This window comes from Puma concolor, chromosome D1, assembly GCF_028749965.1.
Source record: "Puma concolor isolate L17-30 chromosome D1, mPumCon1.1.hap2, whole genome shotgun sequence".
Classification (NCBI taxonomy): domain Eukaryota; kingdom Metazoa; phylum Chordata; class Mammalia; order Carnivora; family Felidae; genus Puma; species Puma concolor.
In genome coordinates, this window is record NC_141676.1 from 15,903,725 (window position 1) to 15,919,032 (window position 15,308).

A 15,308-nucleotide genomic window follows, 5' to 3' on the forward strand; every position below is an offset into this window, starting at 1 on the left:
CTGAGTCAGTAGAGCATGCAACTCTTTATCTCAGGATTGTGAGTTCGAGCCCCATATTGGGTGTGGAAATTACTTAAAAACAAAATCTTGGGGTGCCTGGGTGGCTCAGTAGGTTGTGTCCAATTCTTGGTTTTGGCTCAAGTCATGATCTCGTGGTTCATGGGATTGAGCCCCGAGTCGGGCTATGTGCTGACAGCAAGGAACCTGCTTGGGATTCTTTCCCTCCCTCTCTGTCCCTTGGTGCCCACACATGTGCATTCTTTCTCTCTCTCTCAAAAATAAATAGGGGTTCCTAAGTGGCTCAGTCAGTTAAGCACCTGACTTTGGCTTAGGCCATGAATTTGGGCCCCACCTCGGGCTCTCCACTGTCAGTGCAGAGCCCACTTCAGATCCTCTGTCTCCCTCTCTCTCCCTCCCTCCCTCCCTCCCTCCCTCCCTCTCTCTGTCTCTCTCTGTCTCTCTCTGTCTCTCTCTCTCTCTCTCTCTCTGCCCCTCCCCAGCTCATGTGCTCTCTGTCTCAAAAATAAACATTTAAGGAAACTTTTAAAAATAAATTAATTAAATATGATAATCACTCATAGACTTGAAAGACCCCTTAGAATCTCCTAACCTGACCCTCCACACAAAGAAACACCTTCTGAGGCTTTTAACAGACAGCTTTTCAGCTTCTAATTGTCTCTGCCTCCAGTGACAAGTTTCTCACTGGCTCTTGTGGAGTTCTTGTTCCTGAGCTGTATAATTTAAAACTTCTTCCCATTTGGATCAAATTTAGTCCCCATGCTTTTGGTGAATTCTTTCTTTTGGAACTTCATAGAACATGTTTCTCTTCTAGAAAGCAACTTTTCAAATATTTCAAGAATCTTTCCGTATTGTCTTTCTCCAAGTACACGCAGTGCCTTAACTTTCTCTCAGGTGATACCATTTATAGACCCTTGACCTTTCCGTTACATACATTCTTAAATATCTGGCTATTACATGTTTTCTGTTTTCTCTCTGATAGAACTTCAGTGTGACATGATCACTCTCTCCAAGATGGTTCATTTGTTTGTTTAAGTTTATCGGTTTATTGGGGCGCCAGGGTGGCTCAGTCGGTCAAGTGTCGACTTCGGCTCAGGTCGTGATCTTATAGTTCGTGAGTTCTAGCTCCACTTTGGGCTCACTGCTCTCTGCACAGAGCCTGCTTCGGATCTGCTCTTGCCCTCTCTCTTTACCCCTCCCCTGCATGTGCATGCACTCTCTCTCACAAAAATGAATAAACATTTAAAAATAATGATAAAGTTTATTTAGAGAGAGAGCACTCCAGCAGAGGAGGGGCAGAGAGAGAATCCCAAGCAGGCTCCATGCTGTCAGCACAGAGTCCAACATAGGGCTGGAACTCACAAACCATGAAATCATAACTTGAGCCGAAGTCAACAAACGCTTAACTGACTGAGCCATCCAGGTGCCCCCAAGGTGTTTTTTCTTTTCCTCTCATCAGCCTTCTTCCTTGTTAACAACAATTAAATGTGTATTTCTTATGGTATCTCTTGCACACGGAGATATTAAACAATCACTAAAGACATTTATTAAATGCTTTCCTTTAGGAGAGTCATTCGTAGTAGAGTGGCCAGCCACATGACTACTCTGGCTTGCTTTTATACCAGCCTCAGGGAGTATGTGTTTAACATCATTTTATAACTTCCCTCCAGCTAAGCAATGGCCTTTCCAGGGCTTTTTGCTTTTTTTAGTAATCCAAATGTATCCTGTTATAATTCTGTCAGATTCATGGATATCTATAGTTCGTTCTGGTCTATAGAAATGATTTCAGAGGTGCCTGGGTGGCTCAGTTGGTTAAGCATCTGACTTCAGCTCAGGTCACGATCTCACAGTTCGTGGGTTCGAGCCCCACATTGGGCTCTGTGCTGACACCTCAGAGCCTGGAGCCTACTTTGGACTCTTTGTCTCCCTCTCTCTCTCTGCCCCTATCCCCTCATGCTCTCTCTCTCTCTCTGCCTCTCAAAAATAAATAAATATTCTTCAAATAATTTTTTAAAAAGAAATGATTTTAAACTTGCTATGATTTTACTTATAGAAATTATTTGCACAGCATTAGAAGTAGATGGGTATTTTAGGCATGTTCAGTTTCTATTGTATAGTTACGTATTGCCTCCGTGCCTTCTAAACTGAAGTTTTTTGGGGCGCCTGGGTGGCTCAGTCGGTTAAGCGGCCGACTTCAGCTCAGGTCACGATCTCGCGGTCCGTGAGTTCGAGCCCCGCGTCGGGCTCTGGGCTGATGGCTCAGAGCCTGGAGCCTGCTTCCAATTCTGTGTCTCCCTCTCTCTCTGCCCCTCCCCCGTTCATGCTCTGTCTCGCTCTGTCTCAAAAATAAATAAAAAATGTTAAAAAAAATTAAAAAAATAAAAATAAACAAGTTTTTTTCATTCAGTTTTGGATGATATATAATACTCTAAAATGTCTCTCTTAATTTTAGATTTTCTGTCGAGGAACTGAGAGGAATTTAGATCTTTCCTGGAGTGAACTGAAGAAAGAAGTCACTTTAGCTGTTGAAAGTGAGGTGAGGTTTGGGTAGAGAACAAATGATAATTTCTTGATATAGGGTAGATTGGTACTGGGGAATTGTTCAAATAGTTCACTGCACCTTGTTAGTAGGAAGTATAAATATTTAAACCTTTTAATTAGAGAATTATATATATACGTGTGTGTATATATATATATGTGTATATATATATATATATATATATATATATATATATATATATATAAAATCTATGGCATGTAAGGCCTAAGGGATATTCATTTGGTTATAATTTAGTAAAATGATATTAGGCAGTTAGGTTTTGGAGGAGAAAGATCCCAAATGGTATTAACAGTTTCTTTTTTGTCTTCTTCTTTGCCAGCTCCAAGGAAGTGTAACAGAGTATGAATTTTCCCAGGAGGAATTTCGAAATTTACAACAGGAATTCTGGTGCAAGTTCTATGCCTGTTGTCTTCAGTACCAAGAAGCCCTCTCTCATCCTCTTGCCCTGCATTTGAATCCACACACAAACATGGTGTGCCTACTGAAAAAAGTAAGGGAGCTAAAGCTAATCCTTAATCGTCTAATCCTTTAGACGATTCAGTGGATCTTTCAGAGTATCAGTCTGTTGTATGTTGTAGTTAGCTTTTTAGGACTTTGTATTTTTTTTCTTAGAATTCTAGTTCATTTGTATTTAGATAGTCTCCTGCATTATTTATAATTTTCTTGCATTTTATTTTCTTTATCTTATTATATATTGATTTCACATTTAAAGAGCTACAGGAATAGCACAAAGAACTTTTGTATACCCTTCTTCCAGATTCATCGTTTGTTAACTGCCATTTGCTTTCCTTCCTTCTATACGTTTTTTTCTTCCTGGGCCACTTGGGAGTTAGTTGTAGACATTATGCCCCTTTGTCCTTAAATATTTTACCACGTATCTTAAGAACAGAGTATCCTTACGTAACCACAGCACAATTTAAAGATCAGGTAACTCGATATTGATATGGTATCATACAGTTACATTCTGATTCTACCAATTGTGCCCATAATTTTTCCTCTTGAGTAGGGTCTGATCCAAGATCTTGGATATGTTTGGTTGTCATGTTCATTTAGCTTAATCTAGGGCTTTTGTCAACCTTTCTTAGTCTTTCATGACCTTGATATTTTTGGAAGACCATACCTGTTTTATAAAGTGTCCCTCAGCCTGGATTTGTCTGGTATTTTCTGCTGATAAGAATCTGGTCTCAATTTTTTTTACACCTATAAACATTAATTGAAAAAAAGTATAACTGGAAGATTTATATTTCCAGGGGTACCTGTCTTTCCTTGTGCCTTCCTCCTTAGTGGATCATTTGTATCTCCATCCTGATGACGACCTTTTGGCCGAGGATGAGGCAGCCATATCTGATGGTAATAATAATTACTGTGACCATATTTAGCCCCTTCCTACATGAACCCTGTGCTTTGTTTCAACTGGATGCAAAAAACATTGATTGCCACTATGACCTCTCCTGGTCAGTTTACCACAATATAGATGCTATAAGGAAAACTGAAGAGACCTAAGCATCTCTAAGACTTCAGATAGATTCTTGGCATTTAATTATTAATATTTTATTTTAGTATAATGTTAATCAGTAGCTCTTCATTGGCTTGAGTCGTGAATATTAACTTTCTCTTACAGATGTGGAAGTTGCTCGGGACGTCATGTGTCTTATAAAATGCCTTCGGCTGATTGGAGAGTCAGTAACTATGGACATGTCAGTAATGATGGAAATGAGTTGTTACAACCTACAGTCTCCAGAAAAGGCTGCAGAACAGATTCTGGAAGATTTGATCACTATTGATGTGTAAGGAGAATTTAGGGTAAAGTGCATTTCCTAATGAAAATTCAGCAATTTTTAGTGCCAGTGTCAGGTTTTTAATGTACATTCAAGTACGGACAATAGTGGCTTATGGATAAAGTGAGCTGTCATAGTTCTAAATAGGTGTTTCCCCTTTTAAGCAAAATCTAACATATGAATTCAGATCTGGAAGCTAACTCATAAGTTATGGTCAGTTAAACTACTAACTAAGCTATGAATTCTAAAACAGAAAAGTATTTTCTCACATTCATTTTCTGTCATTTCTGAAAAAATGAGGAAAAATTCTCTATATGAAGTAAAGGTATCTTATATGCCAGAGTGATTATCTCCATTTCTTTTTTTTTTTTTTTTTAATACATTTTTCAACGTTTATTTATTTTTGGGACAGAGAGAGACAGAGCATGAACGGGGGAGGGGCAGAGAGAGAGGGAGACACAGAATCGGAAACAGGCTCCAGGCTCTGAGCCATCAGCCCAGAGCCCGACGCGGGGCTCGAACTCCCGGACCGCGAGATCGTGACCTGGCTGAAGTCGGACGCTTAACCGACTGCGCCACCCAGGCTCCCCTGCCTTGAGAAATTTAAAGAAATGTGTATTTTTTTTTTTTTTAATTTTTTTTTTCAACATTTATTTATTTTTTGGGACAGAGAGAGACAGAGCATGAACGGGGGAGGGGCAGAGAGAGAGGGAGACACAGAATCGGAAACAGGCTCCAGGCTCTGAGCCATCAGCCCAGAGCCCGACGCGGGGCTCGAACTCCCGGACCGCGAGATCGTGACCTGGCTGAAGTCGGACGCTTAACCGACTGCGCCACCCAGGCGCCCCATCTCCATTTCTTTATTGTGTAGCTGGTCTTCCTGTTTCATAGAGCATTTAGTTTACGGAACATAAACAGTCTGCATTACCTATTCTCAGTAGTAATGGTTTTCTAATTGTCCTTCTAGAGAAAATGTGATGGAGGATATTTGCAGTAAGCTACAAGAGATCAAGAACCCAGTCCATGCCATTGGGCTACTTCTACGGGAGATGGATTACGAGACAGAAGTAGAAATGGAAAAGGGGTTCAATCCAGGTAAATGACAAAAAGCAAACATGTCTCTGATTTAGAGAAAGCAATTTAACTTCTTCTAACTTTTCCTTTTTTTTCCTCTTAATCATAGCTCAGCCTTTGAATATTCGGATGAATCTTTCCCAGCTATATGGTGGCAGCACAGCAGGATATATTGTGTGCAGAGGTGTGTGCAAAATTGCCAGCACTCGCTTCCTCATCTGCCGAGACCTTTTGATCTTACAGCACCTATTATTGAGGCTGGGCGATGCGGTAAGTATGGCTTGAAGGAAAACTTGTAAAATCTACTCACACAGAGCAGAATGTCAGCCCTATGAGCGCGGACTTTTGTCTTTGTCCACTGCTCTGTCACCTATGTTTGACCTGTAGTAGGTGCTCTATAAATATTCGTTGAATTAAGAATGAGTAAACAGTATAATCTAAAATTACAAATTAAGAACGTATATGAAGTGGGGCGCCAGGATGGTTCAGTCAGAAGAGCCTGTGACTCTTGACCTCGGGGTCATCAGTTCGAGTCCGTCCCATTTGGGGTATAGAGATTACCTTTAAATAAATAAGTAAATACATACATACATACATAAACAAATAAACTTTTTTTTAAAAAGTACATAAAGGGGCGCCTGGGTGGCTCAGTCGGTTAAGCGTCCGACTTCGGCTCAGGTCATGATCTCGCGGTTCATGGGTTCAAGCCTCGCGTCAGGCTCCGTGCTGACAGCTCAGAGCCTGGAGCCTGCTTCGGATTCTGTGTCTCCCTCTCTCTCTGACCCTCCCCTGCTCATGCTCTGTCTCTCTCTGTCTCAAAAATAAATAAACGTTAAAAAAAATTTTTTTAAGTACATAAAGCAGATTATTTTATAATTAACCTTTGTATATATAACAGTGGGGAAATTTCCCCAGATGGCTTTCCCCAAATTTAATATTGTTACTAACTACTCTGCATGTGGTAGCAAGGTACCATTTAGTGTGGAGAAAAGAGGAAAAAGAAGAAAAAGAATTCTCTTTCTGCAGTACAGAATTTAGCCTAAGCACGTTTTTGAGATGGCAGTGTCTTTGAGGTCCTCCCAACTCTATTCTGTGCTTCCTTTTCCATCCTAGTCTTCTTAGGCCACCAGACTCTTGTCCGATAGTCCTTGTCTCTCACCCTACTGAAAGTTCCATGTTTGGAGATTGCCTTTCCACCCTCATGCAAAAGTCCCACTTGTCTCTCAGGTGGTCATCTTACACGAACCTGACCTGAGGAAGCAGTCTAGTTATCTCATGTTAATATGTAAATAACTGAAAGGTGTTTGGGGCTCTCAGAACTAGTCATACTTTTTTTTTTTTTTAATGTTTTATTTATTTTGAGAGAGAGCACAAGTGAGGGAGGGGCAGAGAGAGGGGGGGAGAGAGAATCCCAAGCAGGCTCCGCGCTGTCGGCATGGAGCCCAACTCAGAGCTCAGTCTCACAAACTGTGAGATCATGACCTGAGCCTAAACCAAGAGTTGGACACTTAATCAACTGAGCCACCCCGGCCCCCCTGTTTGTACTTTTTAAGCCAGAATTTATTAGCCCAAATATAGTGATAATGGTAGAATTTCGGGTAAAAATAAGGAAAAACATTTAGGAAGATGATTTGTTTAAGCCACCAAAGAGAAACAGGAACCTTTCCTGAGAGGCCATTACTTAAGGCAGCCATTATTAAGTTCTTCTCAATCTTTGTAGAATCTTCCATTTCTTCAGGGTTTTTAGTGGGGTTTTTTGTTTGTTTAATTATAACCATTGTTTTTTTCTAAATACGGAAGTAATGGATGTTCTTTATAGAACCTTTATATGTAAGCCTCTCTGTAAACAAAAAGAAATTAAAATTCCTCTGTAATTGACCCAGCTGATAACCGCTGTTTACTTACATTTTAGTGTATATCCTTTTTTCTCCTATGCAAATGTTTTGTTTCCATTATTTCTAGAATTAGAATATGCTACATGGTATTTTTGGAATCTAATTGTTTTCTACTTTACACACCTCATCTGCATTTTCACATGTCGTTAAGTATTCTTCTACAAAATTATTTTTTTAAAGTTCCCTACACAGTTTTAATTTATTCAGCCATTCCCATCTGTGGCCTGCCAGGTTGTTGCCAGTTTTTCCCTCCTACCTAAATACTTTTGTACACCTCTGACTATATCTCTAAGATAAATTCTCAGAACTAGAATTGATTGGTCACACACTATGCCCCTTCCTTTTTTTTTAATTTATTTATATTAAGAGAGAGCACGAGAGAAAGGGAACAGAGGGGCATAGAGAAAGGGAGAGAGAGAATCCCAAGCAGGCTCCACACTGCACATCCATGCAGAGCCTGATGCGGAGCTCAATCTCACAAACCGTGCGATCATGACCTAAGCCAAAATCAAGAGTCGTACCCTTTTAACCACTGACTGAGTCACCCAGGCACCCCAGGCTATGCACATTTTTAAGGCTTTGGGTGGTTTTGCCAAATTTTCCTCTAATGTTCATAATTGTCTTTACCCAAGGCTAATAGCATAAAGAAAGGCTAGCTATCCCTGTTCCTGTTCTTGAATTCTGAACCCACGCATTCAATGAAAGTTACACTTTTGTTGTTTTCTCTTTCACTATCAGCATTTTTGCACTATTAAATATTTGGGTAGCTATTTTTGCTATGCTAAAATTTAATGAGTGTGTTGCCTTTATTTATGTACATATGTTGCTTTTTTTTTGTATGCCCTTTGTAACTGTGTTTTGTTATTTATTTTACCTCCACCTGACCCTTAAGAGTTATCATCACTAATCACTGTGTCCCGTCTCACCCACCCACCCATCATGTATAGGCGATCTTGGGAGCTGATCAGCTCTTTCAAGCCCAGCAAGACCTACTACACCGAACCTCTCCTCTCCTCTTATGTTATTATCTCATTAAGTGGGGAAGTCAGTGCTTAGCAACTGATGTTCCAGTTGACACACTGTGAGTTTCATTATTCTAATTATTTTTAAAATAAATTGCAAGTTTGATTAGTTTTTTCATCATTTTCAAAAAATTGTAAACATAATGCAGTAACATGATTTGCCTTTAAAATTCAGAGAGCTTTAGATGCTTCATTTTCTAAAGGTTGAAGACAACTTATAAGAATCAAAATACCAAGTATGTATTTATTATACGTATAGCATTTTGAAAAGAAAAAATGTTTATTCTGAAGTGGAAGTGGAAAATATATGTCATTTCTAAAATTTGTCTTAAAAACTGTCGAGATAGGTGACTTTTCACAAACACCCACTTTTTTAATGCTTATTTAAAATCGAAGTATAATTGACACACAATGTTACATTAGTTTGGGGTGTACAGTTATTACATGTGTGTGTGTGTTTAACGTAAAGATAAATCCTACTGAGGGCAAAATAGTTAGATGAGGTCGCAGGGAAAGTCGGACCACACACAAAAACATACCAGTTATTAAAGGTAGGCTGAGCTTCCTTAATAACCAAAATAAAAAGGGAAATCTATTACTTACTAGATTTACATTTTCAATATAAGATAAACCATCCTGTTTGGCAGTGTTCTTTCAGTAGAACTTTGATGTGCAACTTACTAATCAAATTGACAGTGTTCCTGGTAGGAGAGCTTGTTGAAGCAATGTTTTTGTAGAACTACTGTCTCTTTGTTCTCACAGGGAGTCCAACCTCCAACACTTGTCAGTACTGGAACTAACAGACTCTGGTGCTGTAACGGGAAATAAGTTTGGTAAGGACTAGTCTGTGCATGCGTTTGATTTTAAATTGGGCTTTTATTGCATATTCATTAAAGTCCTTTGCCACCTTTGCTGCAGAAAGATTAGGTAAGCTCTGCTTTCATTTGGGGAGGTTAATAAGCTGGCTGTGACAGGGAGTCCATGAAACCCCGTGAAGCCCAAATCAGGCATAAATTAAGGGTGTTGCGCATATGAAAATATGTACATGTGTATTGCTGCTTTTCCATTGTTTATTAATGCTCCAGTGATTAATTCAACAAAATTATTTTTTAAATTTACTAAGTTCATGGTAGCTTTCATAATCTTGTCTTAATAAAAATTCAAGAGGCGTCATCTCTCATGCTTAAGAACCATTCTGGAGAATTTGTTTTATATTATTTTGGTAAAAAACTTGGAATCTTGGGGCACCTGGCTGGTTTAGTCAGTAGAGCATGTGACTCTTGATCTCAGGATTGTGAGTTCGAGCCCCATGTTGGGTGTAGAGATTATAAATAAATAAACTTTAAAAAACAAAAACAAAAACATGGAATCTTGAGACCATATTTAATGTAAACACTTCCTAAGGAAGATGCTTAGCTGTAGTGAGGTCAGTGAAAAAAAGAAACGAGTGCAATGTTGATTTAAGTGACTTTTTTTTTGCATTTGTATAGTACTGCACACTTTACAAACTGCTTTTATTTATATTGCCATTAATGACACCCATGGTACATTTCATGTTTTGAAATAATAAATGTTCTTTATTACAGATATAGCATGAATTGGTAGACTATCTTAATTGAAAATTGATATTACTGTCATAAATTGGTGATTGTCATAATTTTTTTCTTTTCAAGTATCTAGCCCTCAGACAATTGTGGAATTATTCTTCCAAGAAGTTGCAAGAAAATACATCATAGCCCATCTCTTCTCTCAACCAAAGGCACCTCTGAGCCAAACTGGGTTGAATTGGCCTGAGATGATTACTGCAGTTACCAATTATTTATTGCAGCTTCTGTATCCTTTTATTTAAAAGCCAGTTAGAAGGTTTTTTCTGTCTAAATAGTCGAAGACTCTTCTATTCTCCCTGTATAATGAAGTTTTTTAATGAGGTTGAGTGCTATTCCCCCAACAAGAAATAATAATATTTACTATCAGATGTCCTAGTTTTTATTTTCCTCAGGAGTTAGCCAGATTTTATTGGTACACAAATATGTAATACTTAGATCTCTTTTACAACATTATATGTGTATCAGGTATTTATTGAATGGCTCTGTACGTCAGGCACTATGTGGTAGATGCTGGGTGTCCCACGGGCATCAAGAGTATGTGCAATACGCCAGAGTTAGAAGTGATCATCCAGGGATGAAATACGTGCTTTAGCCCCTAGTTAACTGAGGTCTGAGTTAGGTAACTGGCTTTTAGTGTATAGCCTTTATTTTTTTTTTTTTTAATTTTTTTTTTTTTTTCAACGTTTATTTATTTTTGGGACAGAGAGAGACAGAGCATGAACGGGGGAGGGGCAGAGAGAGAGGGAGACACAGAATCGGAAACAGGCTCCAGGCTCTGAGCCATCAGCCCAGAGCCCGACGCGGGGCTCGAACTCACGGACCGCGAGATCGTGACCTGGCTGAAGTCGGACGCCCAACCGACTGCGCCACCCAGGCGCCCCCGTGTATAGCCTTTAAACTATATTTGTCTTATATTAAGGTTATATAGTTATGTGGAAAGAACATGTGCTCTAACCCCTTCTCTTTACCTTCTTTTTTAAAAATTAAGGCATTACATGGTGTTTGATGCCCAATATGTATATGATTTAAAGTTTTGCCAAAAAAATAAAAAATAAAATAAAAATCTCCTTATCCAGTGACTAGATGGCCTAGCAATCCTGGTTGTCTCTTTATGGAATGTTTGATGGCCAATTGTCAGTATGTACAGTTGCAGGTGAGTACTGTTGAATACTTCTGGTTTTGTTTTGGTTTTTGTTTTAGTTTTTATTTTTGAGAGAGATAGAGACAGAGTGCAAGTGAGGGAGGAACAGAGAAAGAGAGAAGGAGACACAGAATCCAAAACAGGCTCCAGGCTTAGCTGTCAGCACAGAGCCCGACACGGAGCTCATGAGCCATGAGTTCATGACCTCGGCTGAAGTTGGATGCTTAACCTCCTGAACCACCCAGGTGCCCCAAATATTTCTGGTTTAGTCGTTCTTTTAAAGAATGGGATTTCTGGAATTTTAAATGTTACCTGCATTTTAATTGGCTGATAAAAAGAGCCACAATAATTTAAACTTGACTTCACCAAAACATACTCCAGAAAATCTCCAGAGAGATTTTCTTTATGTACTTCTCTCTTGACATGTCATTCCTAACATTTTTTTTCTAGAGTATCTTGACTTGTTTTTTAATCCTATTAGGCTCTCTTAAAAAAAAAAGAAAAAAAATTTATGTTTATTTATTTTTGAAAGAGAGAGAGCAAGCCGGGGAGGGGCAGAGAGAGAGGGAGACACAGAATTTGAAGCAGGCTTCAGGCTTTGAGCTGTCAGCACACAGCCCAACATGGGGCTCGAACCCACAAACTGTGAGATCAAGATCTGAGCTGAAGTTGGACGCTTAACCAACTGAGACACCCAGGTACCCCCTATTAGGTTCTCTTTATAGTAAAACAAACATAACGTTGTCTTTATATAAATCCTTTACAGGATGGGCACCTGGATAGCTCATTCAGTTAGGCAGTCTGACTCTTGGTTTCAGGTCAGGTCATGATCTCATGGTTCCTGGGTTCATGCCCCGAATCGGGCTCCATGCTGGCAGTGCAGAGCCTGCTTGGGCTTTTCTTTCCCTGTCTGCCCCTCTGTTGCTCGCGTGCACTTGCTCTCAAAATAAACAAATAATTTTTTTTTTTTTTAGTTTTTTTTGTTTTGTTTTGTTTTTTGTTTTTAAGTTTTACAGAGTGTGTGCATACAAGCGTGGGAGGGACAGAGAGAGAATCAGGGCTCGAACTCCAGAAACGGGAGATCATCACCTGAGCTGAAACAAGAGTCCGATGCTTAACCAACTGAGGCACCCAGGTGCCCCGATAAATAAACTTTAAAAAAAAATCCTTTACAGGAATCTAGTCATTGAACCAGTAAATAATAAAGTTGGGAAATTGCTGAATTGGAAAAGCATATGTGTGTTTATGTGTGTTGGTATTATTGAGTTTTGTTCACGTTTTTAAAGTGTGTAACTTAATACAAGAATAGATTAACAGAATTAGATTTTAACTTCTGGATGATTTCAGGAAATACTTTTCTGTTGATTGACCACTATCTTTTCTCCCTCTGTGAAGAGCTTGGGGGTGGTTATCGCATTAAATAGCACTTACTTTCTAATCAGAAAGCACCTTTTATGCCTTTCAGGATTATATTCAACTGCTCCATCCCTGGTGTCAAGTCAACATTGGTTCCTGTCGATTTATGCTGGGACGTTGTTACCTGGTTACAGGAGAAGGACAGAAGGTAAATTGTATTCAAATGATGAACCTACTTCAGTGCAAAGAGGACAGTTAGTCTCCATCTAACTAGGTGAGGGGGGATGGGGTGGCACAGAATCCTCTAAATAAGGATAAAGACAACTAATGCCAGCAAGAGCCATGTGGGGGTTGTTCAGCTTTCTTGTACTTTTGCAAATTAGTTAGAATATAGGAAAACATGAAGAAGAAAACATTAAAATCCTTTTGCCCCGGGATAAATTTTGTAAATGAAATTTATTACTCGATTACTTTGTTTTTATTACATATTTTTTTAAATGTTATGCTGCTTTCTTCCCCCATTGTGGTAGTTTATCTAATTTGTTCCCTTACATCCTATTAATGTACATTTTCAGACATGCAGGAAAGTTTAAAGACTTATAATAAATAATCATATACTCACCACTCAAATTCTACAAATATTAACATATTAGTATGCTTATATTAATTTTCTTATTAAAGTTTACCTTTTAATAGCATTTAAGTTGAAAAGTGAGATAAAGAAAAATATTAAATAACGTGTCAGAGGGGTGCCTGGGTGGCTCGGTCGGTTGAGCTTCTGACTTTGGCTCAGGTCATAGTCTCACAGTTCGTGAGTTTGAGCCCCGCGTCAGGCTCTGTGCTGACAGCTCAGAGTCTGGAGCCCACTTTGGATTCTGTGTCTCCCTCTCTCTCTGCCCCTCCCAACTTGTGCTCTGTCTCTCAAAAATGAATAAACATTAAAAAAAAAAAAAAAAAAAAAACTTTAAATAACATGTCAGAATTTAGAATAGCAGAAAATGTAAATGTAGTCAACAGTCTTACTTTTTCTTTTTTGGCTTTCCTTTAGCACCTGAACCCGCACCCACCCACCTTAATTGTTAGCACTTAGAATTGAAACAGTCCGTTATAAGTCATTTTGTATCCTTTTACTTCTCCAGGCTCTCCAATGCTTCCGCCAGGCAGCATCTGAAGTGGGCAAAGAGGAATTCCTGGATCGCTTGATTCGCTCAGAGGATGGGGAGATTGTATCCACCCCCAGGATGCAGTATTATGATAAGGTACATTGTGGCTTGGTTTGGTCTTTCTTACCTGTGTAAAAATGTATCTGAAATAATGGCTTTGGTATTGGGGGAGAAAAATAATGTGAAAATTAAGTCATTCCCGGGGCACCTGGGTGGCTCAGTCAGTTAAGCGTCCGACTTCGGCTCAGGTCATGGTCTCGCGGTTCATGAGTTCGAGCCCCGTGTCGGGCTCTGTGCTGACCGCTCAAAGCTTGGAGCCTGTTTCAGATTCTGTGTCTCCCTCTCTCTCTCTGACCCTCCCCCGTTCATGCTCTGTCTCTCTCTGTCTCAAAAAATAATAAACGTTAAAAAAAAATTAAGTCATTCCCTGAAATTCCAAAAGAAGAGAAATGAATTTGCCTTGAGAAATTTAAATTTTTTTTTTTTTTCAACGTTTATTTATTTTTGGGACAGAGAGAGAACATGAACGGGGGAGGGGCAGAGAGAGAGGGAGACACAGAATCGGAAACAGGCTCCAGGCTCTGAGCCATCAGCCCAGAGCCCGACGCGGGGCTCGAACTCCCGGACCGCGAGATCGTGAGCTGGCTGAAGTCGGACGCTTAACCGACTGCGCCACCCAGGCTCCCCTGCCTTGAGAAATTTAAAGAAATGTGTATTTTTTTTTTTTTAATTTTTTTTTTCAACATTTATTTATTTTTTGGGACAGAGAGAGACAGAGCATGAACGGGGGAGGGGCAGAGAGAGAGGGAGACACAGAATCGGAAACAGGCTCCAGGCTCTGAGCCATCAGCCCAGAGCCCGACGCGGGGCTCGAACTCACGGACCGCGAGATCGTGACCTGGCTGAAGTCGGACACTTAACCGACTGCGCCACCCAGGCGCCCCAAGAAATGTGTATTTTAATGAAACTGGTAAATGTTTTTAACTTCAGTGAAATTCCCATTGTGATACCATTTTATTAGCCAAGTCATCACTAGAATTTTATTAATATCAGTCTTGCCGATATCTCAGAGAATTAACTTGAATGTTGTATTCAGCCTTAGTTTATGATTTGGCCCTCCTCTTCTGGCCTTTTTTGCTCTGGTCACTCAGTTGTTGCAAGGGTGGCCTATTATCATCTCATGCAAGCCAAGCACACAGTCTGCCCTTCAAGACCTGCTGTTCCCCTTTTTCCAAATAGTCAAACCTCAAGCCCTCGTTTCATTGAGATGTCTGTGCATTTGTCACCACCTCAGGGAGTTCCTCTCTGTCTCCCCGTGTAGAATAGCTGTGGTGCTCGCGGGCTGCGTGCTGACCTGTACCACCCCCCCACGTGCAGATTGAGGCACTGTGAGCAGTCTCTGCCCTTGCCATCCTTTATTATTTTCCTCATAACATTTAACCATGCTTGTTGTCATATTTTGGGTATCTATTTGTTGTTATCTGAGTTCCCCACCAGAAAGTAAATGCAGGCTTAACTACTTTGTTCATTGCTGGTTAAAGAGATAAAATTCTTTTTTTTTTAATGAACTCTACACCCAATGTGGGACTTGAACTCATGACCCCAAGATCAGGAGTCGCGTGCTCTACCGACTGAGCCAGCCAGGCACACCAAGATAAATGAAATAGATTTGTAACTCTTAATAACCTTCCCCA

At 39.8% G+C, this 15,308-nt stretch overlaps 1 protein-coding gene across 1 annotated transcript in view; it reads left to right on the plus strand.

Moving 5' to 3' along the window:
- Positions 1 to 15,308, plus strand: part of NUP160 (nucleoporin 160) — a 53,000-nt gene that overhangs the window by 19,735 nt on the left and 17,957 nt on the right. Inside the window, exons 12-23 of the mRNA XM_086677410.1 lie at positions 2,471 to 2,554; positions 2,898 to 3,068; positions 3,829 to 3,928; positions 4,200 to 4,365; positions 5,324 to 5,451; positions 5,540 to 5,700; positions 8,273 to 8,406; positions 9,110 to 9,180; positions 10,021 to 10,180; positions 11,038 to 11,107; positions 12,561 to 12,659; positions 13,591 to 13,710. Of these exons, the coding sequence (XP_086533536.1) occupies positions 2,471 to 2,554; positions 2,898 to 3,068; positions 3,829 to 3,928; positions 4,200 to 4,365; positions 5,324 to 5,451; positions 5,540 to 5,700; positions 8,273 to 8,406; positions 9,110 to 9,180; positions 10,021 to 10,180; positions 11,038 to 11,107; positions 12,561 to 12,659; positions 13,591 to 13,710 (1,464 nt within the window). The remainder of the gene's footprint in view (positions 1 to 2,470; positions 2,555 to 2,897; positions 3,069 to 3,828; positions 3,929 to 4,199; positions 4,366 to 5,323; positions 5,452 to 5,539; positions 5,701 to 8,272; positions 8,407 to 9,109; positions 9,181 to 10,020; positions 10,181 to 11,037; positions 11,108 to 12,560; positions 12,660 to 13,590; positions 13,711 to 15,308) is intronic.